Source organism: Pterocles gutturalis, unplaced genomic scaffold (genome assembly GCF_000699245.1).
Source record: "Pterocles gutturalis isolate BGI_N339 unplaced genomic scaffold, ASM69924v1 scaffold2994, whole genome shotgun sequence".
NCBI lineage: Eukaryota > Metazoa > Chordata > Aves > Pterocliformes > Pteroclidae > Pterocles > Pterocles gutturalis.
Genome location: NW_010135433.1, coordinates 1 through 10,021, shown reverse-complemented (window position 1 = coordinate 10,021; position 10,021 = coordinate 1). Strand labels below are relative to the sequence as shown.

The 10,021-nt window shown below is 43.6% G+C and overlaps 1 protein-coding gene and 1 pseudogene across 1 annotated transcript; one reads left to right on the top strand and one right to left on the bottom strand.

Moving 5' to 3' along the window:
• The window catches only part of LOC104467901, a 25,162-nt pseudogene extending 22,000 nt beyond the window's left edge, over nucleotides 1–3,162 (top strand).
• A 2,611-nt stretch (nucleotides 3,163–5,773) lies between these two features.
• On the bottom strand, nucleotides 5,774–9,423 carry JKAMP (JNK1/MAPK8-associated membrane protein). The gene is made up of 5 exons (XM_010081869.1): nucleotides 9,259–9,423; nucleotides 7,997–8,203; nucleotides 7,366–7,547; nucleotides 6,564–6,640; nucleotides 5,774–6,253 (listed from the first exon to the last, which is right to left on the bottom strand). Exons 1-5 carry the CDS (start codon nucleotides 9,318–9,320, stop codon nucleotides 6,035–6,037), a joined length of 747 nt encoding a protein of 248 aa, XP_010080171.1. The 5' UTR covers nucleotides 9,321–9,423; the 3' UTR covers nucleotides 5,774–6,034.
• Nucleotides 9,424–10,021: the final 598 nt, after the last annotated feature.

Here is a 10,021-nt window from a genome sequence, read left to right as displayed (position 1 = left end):
GCAGCGGCTCAAAATGTCTGAGGCGTGGGGCATCTCCTGCTCCCAGCCAGTGTGTCCCTGCAGAGCTCACAGTGTCCCTGCAGAGCTCACAGTGGTGTCCCTGCAGAGCTCACAGTGGTGTCCCTGCAGAGCTCGCACAGTGGCTCTGCCTTGCAGCCACCCCCAGACCTGCCACAGCCTGAGTGCAGTAGCCACAGCGCACGTCAGACCCGCTGTGCCCGCACTGGCCATTCCTATGGTGCATACAGAACCATTCCCAGTATGTACTGGGGCCATTTGCGAAGGGCTGCTGGGCATCAGGCAGCCCGGGCAGAGCTTCTTCCAGCTGGGCTGTACATCCCAGGTGAACACTCTGATTGCTTTTCCTTTCTGCTTCTCTGCCAGAACAAAGCTTTTAGTGGAAGAGGAACACAGTCACACCTTCTGCTGTTAATAGGAAGAATTAAAGTGTCTTTAATTACCGAAAAGCATAAGACAAGGTCAATAAACCACACACAGGGCTCTGTCATGAGGCTGATCAGATGGCAGGATTCGTGTCCCAGTGGTCTGATAATGAGCAAATCTCTGTAATGAACTCCACAGAAGCCACATCAACACAGCAATTGCCTCTAGCACAACAAACCAGTTGTGTACCCCTGCACCTCCAGTGACCGAAAAGCGATGCCCCTGTCATTGGGTGAGCCTGCGGCAGGAAGGTCACTTCATGTCAGAGCTGGTCCCTTTCTTGTGGACAATGAGCAATTGCTTCCCCTTTCTGTATCCCTTCCTCCTCGCTGGGAAGAGGGCACAGATACCCATCTCAGATGGTACTTTGACATTTTTAAGTGAAAGGCGCTGCATAACAAAAACTCTTTTTACTTTATTTAATTGCACAAATCCTATATAAGGATCAGTTAGCAGCAAAGAGTTTGTTATTAACAGCTGGAGCTGAGGAACAAATTACGGATCAAGCGTGATGCTGCAGTCGGCCAACTGAAGCATCATACAGAGAGCATGAAGCTGCTAGAACGAGACATCTATGAGATTTCGACATTGTGAACATCGAGAACCGCAGATTCCGATCAGTGAGTACATCGAAGCTTGACAGTGTGCCTTTTCTGTGTGAAGCTGTTGATTTTTTATTTCACAGAGAAATAGCCGGGAAAGATGATGAAACATAAACAGCACAGGGCAAACCTGACCTTTTAAATGAGTGTGGGGGGCTGTGTTTGCTTAGGAAGGAAACGAGGAGGAATATCCAAGGGCAAGGCATCTCCCTGAGGCATAATCAATATTGTGTGTCTGCTGCATTCCGTTGGGGATTGCAGGAAAATGAAGAGGGCTGCCATGAATGTGAGATGTAGAATCCAGACCCAAACCCACATTCATGCAGCCTTGTGAGCTGAATTTGTGAGACAACCGGAAGCCTGTGCACTCTTTGCTGCCTGCAAGCACAGAGCTCTGCTGCTGCAAGGGCAGCTGCCTGAATCTGTGTGAGCAGCACTGCAGATGCTGGGTACCAGCTGCTCTGCAGCCCTGGCTGGTTATACCCTTATGGAAGCAAAGGCTTCTCGCAGAAAAAAACCTCTTGGTTCCACTGCAAACATCCCTCTCCTTCCGTTCAGTTCACTAACAGAAGCTGAGAAGCTGTGATTTTTCTGATCATAGATGGCTGTGATCATTTCTGATCATTTTTCTGATGCCTGAATTGCTCCAGGAAATGCTGTTTATTGTGCCGGACCTGGGCCACATTTCAGCCAAACCTAGGACAGGACAAGCTGGGTACAGGTCGAGCTGATCCAGTGTGAATGAGTCCATCCTATTTTGGGGGAGAGAGGGAAGAAGAGTTTCCCGGTTTGCACAAGAACCTGTGCTGCTCTGGCTGTTCTCAGCATCCTCATCCCTTTTGTTTGGTACCGTAGGCAGAGCTGGCTGGTGTTGATTTTGGCAACTGTAAAAATTTGTTCAGCAAGATAAAATGGATGCTGTCATTGAAAGAAAGCATGGCCAGAGGAATACATTAACCTTTGCATTTCCATAAGCTAAAACCCAGCTTCTTCTTCCAGATTGCTCTAGAAACAGTGAAACCAGCTGGACATTATTTAGAAAAGTTAAAAATTGTGGCAAGTATTCTGCTATAATTATTTTTTTCACAGTCCAATGCGCAGATGCAAGAAGATATTTTGGCAATGAATGCTGAAGCAGAAAACCACAAGTCAACAACAGTCAAAATCCTGAATGACCTAGCAGTGCTCCATGGTAATAAGTTAATAACTATTTAATAACAAAACAGTGACATTTAAAAAAATATATTTATTGGTCCTTGTGTCTTTTTTTTTTTTTTTTTTTTTTGGCATGGCAATGTAACACATTCTAACTGTTAACTCTGTTGCAGATCTTCTTCAGGAGGGATGGTCAGAGGAGAGCTCTATTCAAAAGGTGAATTTCAATTTTCCATTGTACTGGTTTGCATAAATATATTTCCCTTACCATGTAAAAAATAAAATTCCACATAGCAAAGAAGGCACTGCAATGTTTGAAGTCATGCAGGGGCAAAGTATTAAGCCCATGTTTTCCAGCACTGTATACAAGTCCTGGCTGTAGAAATATTTTTTCCCAGTATTGTTCCTTTTGCTGGTCAGTGCTTAAACCTGTGCAGGCTCCCTGTACCTAGTAACATTCTTGCTCCTCCACGTTCAGCTCATCAGCCTTATAATATTTTTCCTGTTGGGGATGGCCTTCATATTGAACAGGAATTAAACCAAACTATCATGCAAGAAACTTTTTCACCAGTTATTCCATTAGAAAGGTAAACTTTGGTTTTTTTTTCTTTTTTTTTTTTTTTTTTAAATGCAAGGATTGGTTAGTTAATGAAAAACTTTCTGCAGGGCTGGTGACCAGTCAAGCTGTGGGCAAACAAGATAAACAAGTTTCTTAACATTTTATGAGGACTTTTTTCTTTCTAAGAAAAAAAATAAATTCTACTCTGTGTCATTACAGGAATATTTGAAGAATGAGCAGGAAATACTGAAGGCAGTGACAGCTCTAGTAACAAAAATTCAACAGCGAGGGGAAAAGATTGGTGGTATCAATAGCAGGCTCCAAAATAAGCTGGAAGGACTGGATTCTCTGTTTGCTGAAAAATCTAGACTGGATGATCGCTGTAAGATAAAGATACACTAAACTTTTTATTTTCCACTGGGTTTTGTTTGTTTGTTTTTAAATCCCAGAATATATTCATTCTTAGGCTTGTGATAGTAACAGTGAGGGGGCTGTAAAATACTCTGAGCATCACTGGTCTGTCCAGAGTTCTGTTTGCTTTTCCAGAAAGGATAAATAAAACGAACAGACCCCCAACTCCTGCACCTCGTGGTTGCATGGTCATCACTGCAGGACTATCTGGTTAATTAATGTTTATGTTCTCTAGAATTTTACATGTGGGCAATTTGTGCTGCTGTCTCCATTTAAATGAACAATATTCTCTATGCTTGTCTCGGGGAGGAGTGATACTACCCAGGGGCCCTGGGCACATACAGATCACTTGCTTCAGGGCCTCCTTTCAACTCCAGTCCTGTAGATACATGCTTTACTTGGTTCTCAGAGGTGTCACTTATAATGAGCGTCTGGTCACGGTATGACCGTTGTCTTGTTACAGAATGTGGTTTTTACACATATAAAAGCTGAGAGGCTATGGCATACAGGCTGCTTTGAAATCATGGGGTCTGGCTAATGCGAAACCAGGGAGAGGAGTGAACTTATAGAGGAAGGGAATGTCCCTGGGAGGAAGTCAGGCAGGGAGGGGGAGGATGGTGAACATAAAGCATTGAACATCAGGTGTCTACCTAACTCTTTGGCTGGCATTTTTTTTTTTTTTTTTTTTAATGGTCGTGAGAGATGGTGATAAAGAGAGTTTATTAATTTGTATTTTAGACTCCAGGCTTTGCAGAGGGCTAAAGCACTGGAGCCCAGCAGGAAGGTCAGTGTTTGGGGATGCTCTGCGAGGTCTGTGGGGTACACTGCACTCCTGTAAGCTCTGCTTGTAACAGAGTCCCTCATTCTGCAGGCTTTAGAGTTAACACACTCTCTAGACCTAGCAAAGATGCACTCTTTACTACAGCTAATGTTACCTGGGAGTTGTTACTTTTTTTTTTTTTTTAATATATAGGCCAACTTTAAACCCAATACATATCCATATCCTGTACTGATGTGACAGCTGTGCAAATGTAGACAGAAAATTGCATTTAGGACATTTTTTAAAGAAAATATAACTATGACTGTCAGTTGTGGCAATGGTATTTTAACACACAAGTTTTAAAACTTAATACTTTTAGAACTGTCCTCTAGATTCATGTGTTTGCAGATTACATTTTGTATGTAGCAGCATAGACAGAATTTATTGGATTTCCTTAAGGCGATCAATTGCTTCCTTAATCCCTAAATAAAACCTCACTTCTGCGTGCAAGACCTAGTTTGTTTGTACACTGTGTTTTTAGAAGCAGTGAACCAGCCAACTGGCGTTTTGCAGAAAAAAAAAAGCTATCAGGAAAGGCGTATCAGATGTAATGACATCAAACTGTCTGTGGGGAAAGAGGAGAGCGACATCTCGAGGTGACACCCCTGAAAGGCCCTGAGCTGCTGCCAGGCTTTGTCCTTAGCAATGCTGATAGGTAATAGAACGAAAAGACATTACTGTCACACTCAAATATACAGTTATTTCCACTGCTACAGCCCATGATCCATACAGCAGGAAGAATTTGAGAAAATCCTCCTGTTACTCTTCATCTGTGTTCAGACCTTCAGCACTGCTCCGCAGCTCCTTCTGCACCAAGTTACTGGTGGGTAATGTGCGGGATATATGCTTTGGGTATCTTCCTGTACAACACAGAAACCAGACTGGAGTCTTTGTCAGCTAATATTTGGCTTCAGGTTGGCCAAAACCCCACTTCTGAACAGCCTCAGAAGTTTTAGCAATTCTTACCAAAGTGTTCACATAAAGATTTTGATGACAGTAGAGCAGAGGTAATGATCTCGCTTTAAGGAGATACGGAATCTCCGGTTCTTTGTATTAAATCTGTGCTGGTTTTGTACTTCAGTCATTCCAGCAGGTTCCATTACCGTGGTGGTGATATTGCACAAAGAACTGTTCCTTTCTTTTTTTTACTCCTGCTGCTGTAGTTTGGGTACAGCCGTGGCTGCACAGCAAGAGCTGTTGGCACCACTGGTAAACAGATGAAACAGGCACGAAGTGCTCTCCCATGAGGACACCAAGGTGACTCTGATGAAAGATGCAGAGGTGGCTTCACCCATAGGGAGTTACCAGACACTTCACAGGCTTACCTGCACCAGGGGGGTTGCTGACAAAAGGTGCAGGCTATCAGCAAAAGAAAATCTTTACATTTTAGATTTTTTTCCATCTTAGATGGAAATTTATAGTCAAGATATAAGAAAATGCTGCTACTGTTTAATCATCTCTAGGCAGAGGTCTCCATACATGAAGTACAAAGAGCGTCAACTATACTTTGTAGAGAACTTTACAACACATTTCCGCTCCTCCTTCCTCTCAATCAGACTAAAGCATCATGAGGAATAAAGGAGGAGATGCTCAGTGTATTTATTTTTTATGGAAGGAAGATGAAAGGCTATTTCCACTGCTGAGGGATAGAAGCTAGAGTACATGATGAGAAAACCAAGCTCTATATTATATTCAAACTTTATTTGTTTTCAGGCTCTATTGTTTTATGCAAATAACACCTAAAATCGTGTATGAGGAAATAAAAATATACAAGCACACTGCTGTACTAGAATGTGTCACAAGCTTTTTATACAGATTCACAGCGATAAACAGATACAAAGACATTCCCTTTGATCTATACCAGATACTTACAAAGAATACAAAGTGCAGCTTTTTAATATTATACAGTCTCACTTAGAGGTGTCTCAACTAGAAGTCTTGTACATAAATAACTTCTTTTAAAACAGAAGTTTCCAAGGCATAACAAGCACTATAATTGCTTAATCCAGATCATTAGGACAGCGTTGTTGGCATAGGCTCTTTTTAATGTCCATTTCCCCCTTCTGAGAGTATGCGTGACGGCTCGGTGTATTTCGCTGTCAGTAAGTAGAAGAGGGCAGGCGCAGGTACCAAGGCAAGCAACGGCAAGTCCTGCTCAAGCTTATCCAGTTTGGAAATGGAGATGATGCCATAGGCATGAAGTAACCAGTGGCTGAAGAGGACAACAAGCCTTTTCTTCCTGACAAGAAGATCCTTGAAGGACTTGCAAAAGAAACACAGTATCCTGTTAGCATTCAGCCCATTACCTAGTTACCTGATGTTTAAGAGATGTTAGAGGTGGTGCACAGAGACTGTATGAAGCCTCCTGGGTTTGAGCCCTTCCAGCACATCACACAGTTTCTCAGTGCACCACAAGATCTTGCAGGAGCTTCCTCTAGCTGAGAGGAGAAGTCATAAAGCAGGAGGCTTAAACACAGGATACACTGCTGAGAAAAGGCAAGAGACAAGGCGGTCTCTGCTCATTCAAGTATTTTATACTATGAGTTTTAACGTAGGAAACATGTTTCCTTACCTCCACTTCAGAAGCAGACATGTACACAGCCAGTGTCACCAAAGACAACACCAGCATGATGTATGGGAAGGCATAATCTAAAGGCAAACATCAAACACATTAGCAGGAAAAAGAATGCATTATATGTATTTCAGCAGAGAGAGTTTGTCCACATATAACCATGGGTGTGAAGTAAACTAAGCTGCTCTAGCCCACCCTTATCATCACTTCAGACGCGCACAGCAGTATGGGTCAGCCAAGCACAACTGTTCAACACTTCCATCTTGGGTTTTCAAATTTAACTTTTGTCAAATGCAATCAATGCAAGTATCTTTAGGTGGAGTTACTGCATTCTTAAATCACTAATTAAAAAAGGAAGATAATGAGAACAGCAGTCAGCCTGAGCGGGGATTTTGGGGCACCTGTATGCTGGAAGCTAAACCAAATATAGCTGAACTCCCCAAGCTGAACTCCCCAGACTTATACTTTAATCCATCTCTGAACTCGGACAAACTCTGCCTTAGCAGAAAGTGGAATTAACTCCCTCTGAAGTAATTTCCTCTCATACCCCACTCTATTTCCTTTTTGGGAAAGGGACAGTCTCTAGCAGCACTGGCAAAGCAGTGTTGGTCAGGAGCCTGGTTAGGACAAGGCTACTAATGAACAGCGTCATCTTTTCAGCTGAGACTCCTCACAATAGCCTTAAACAACATCCTTATTCTCAAAGCAAAAAGAGTGTCATGTCCCTTCCCTCCCTCCCATAAATCACTTGTTAGTGTGTGTTTATAGGTATGTTTATTAGTGTTATTAGAAGAGAACTCACAGAGCAGGCCACCTCCAACAGCCTGAAGCACGGTGAGGACTGGGAAGAAGTACAGCGCTGCATAAATGCTTTTAAAGCGATCAGACTTTCCTAAACCACAGGCAATTTTCTTAACGAGAAGAGGCCGAAGCAGCATCATTAACACAAGACAGAAGGCATAATATATAAACACAATCGTGTACCTGAAGGAGAAAAGAAAAAAAAAAAAGATAAATTCCTTAAAATGTGCAGTTCTTTTTTTCCTGCAGACTCAACTCAGAACCACAGAATTTGGGGTTAGAGTCAGGCAAATCTAAAGAATTTACCATCAAAGGATGTAAACACAGGACAATGGGCTCACTTTTCCTAGGGGAAACAGTCAAGACGCAGCAAAGGGAAAAAAATAATGAAGTCTTGCGCTTTATAGCTAAATAGCCTGGACTATGCCACCTTCTTTGGTGACTCAGAAAGACATTAGGTGTTGCTAAGTGTTTAACACACAAAACAACTCAATGCATGAAAAGACTTCAGGGATCGATACTCATTGGTCTGAGTTATATCTGAACACTTTCTGCAGCTTTGAGAAGAGGCACGGACAGAAACACGCTTGTGTAAAAGGGACAGTGAGGAGTACAAAAGGGTTTACACTCACAGGGGATAGACTGCTTCCTGAGTGCAGTGCACTGTGGTGACGTAGTCGGGGCTTGGGTTGTAAAGCATTGTGTACCAGTCCGAAAGCTTCTTCACCTTGCAGGAGCGGATATGCAGAGAGCCAACGGGGTCGCTGACAAGCAGCGTGACAATTGCTGCAATGCTGCACTCGAACAAGGCGGTGATGTGCTGCAACAATGCGCTGGAACTGCGGAAAGAGAGAAAGCTTTACTGCTATTTTGCTAACACTACAGGAAATCTAAACGCCGACTGAAAAGTGGAGGCCCAGGCAGTACAGAACCTTCTGCAGAGTTAATATTCACCGTGACCCAGGACAGGACAACTCTGCTTGAATAAAAAGTTAATTTCAAGCCGAATGTGAAAACTCACATCTCAGATGATTTAGGGTGTAAAGTGTGATTGAACAACATTCCAGCTTTTTAAATGAAAGCTTGCTGTAGCATAAGCATCCTGTCAGGTGAGGGACAACACTCATGCTGTTGCAGTTTCAAAGCAAGCAGCAGTGAGAATAAGACACCACACATCTCAAAAGGGATAACACTGTTACATACAATAGAAGGGATAATGTTGTTACATATAATACAAGGAAATTTTTCAAAGCTGCAAGTCCTTGTCAAAGATGGTACATATTCATATATTAAACTCCCTCAGTCCCCTATATTTTCAGTGTTTAGTACACTCCAGAGTCATTACTTATTACAAGTTACAGTCTAGCACCTAATGGCCACATGCAGCTGTGGTTTTAAACACCCTTTTTACAGCACTTCCTTGATGCACCATGCCGATGTACAGGTTACATCAGGCATGCTACCAGGACCAAAACCCAGCATACTAACGAGAAAACTCAAATCCATTCTCTCGTTGCATGTGTGCAGCACCACTGATCAGGGCCTCTAAAGGTGGCAGGTCTATCCCAGGAGAGAGGGGGTGACACAATGCGCTGCTCCTGCCCACTACTGGGAAACCCAATCCGGTCCAAACTGCCAGACGGACTGGGCACCACCACATTAAAGAGACACAGACCATGTCCTGAGGGTAGTGACTGGCAAGAAGGACCTGCAGGACTTTTACACTTGTAAACAAAACCCCCTCCAGCTGCCCAAAGTTTATGTGCTACCGTATGAGCTCAACCAACAGCATGAACTGCTGGACAGTTCCATTCGGCATCTCAGATTGATCGATCACTCATGGATATGAGATTTCCATTTTTAAATAACTCATCTGAAGAAGGGGCACACGAACCTCTTTTTTCCTGAATACCATTCAATAAAGAACCAGTGTAAGACCAGGGGAAGCATGGCCATGAAGCCAAGGTACAGCCAGTCATAGCGGTCCGGAGATCCCACACATTCCCGGCAGATTTTGTTGTCATCAGTTCTTTGACCTCGAGGGCATACCTGCAAAGAGCAGACACTGTATTTACAATGCATTTGAGTACCAATAACAAACTATTGCAGTTCCTGGAAAAACAGTTTGAAGTAGTACTAGGGCAAGAAACATATCATATTTTTAAAGAGAAAAAACATTAACCTTGTTGATTTCTCAGCTTATGCTGGCCTTGCTCTTTCTAGCCCTTACTTCTTAATATAAACAAGCCTGAAGCATGTTTAAAAGCCTTCATCCAAAACTCACGTTTCCTCTCCCGCTGTCACACCACCTCCCTTTCACCGCTAAGCTCACTCACCAGACTGCTCACAACCACTGCCCCTCAGAGTTTCCTGCTCCCCGTTCATCCCTGGGATCTCACTCTCCCTTAGCACTCCAGCAAATCGGTGGGCAGAGTGATTTCAGCACAGCTCTGGGTACCATCCCGTTCTGTTCCAGCTTTCCAGACCCCAGCCCTGGTTTAGCACCGAGCCTTCAGCACCTCCTTCGGGGACATTTCATTGAGCAGCTCCCGCTTTCGGTAAGGCAGCTCTGCCCGCCCCTGCAGCCCCCATCTCCCGCTCACAGCGGGACCCGCACCAGCCCCGGGAGCGGCCCAGGCCTCTCCTCCTCCTCCCCA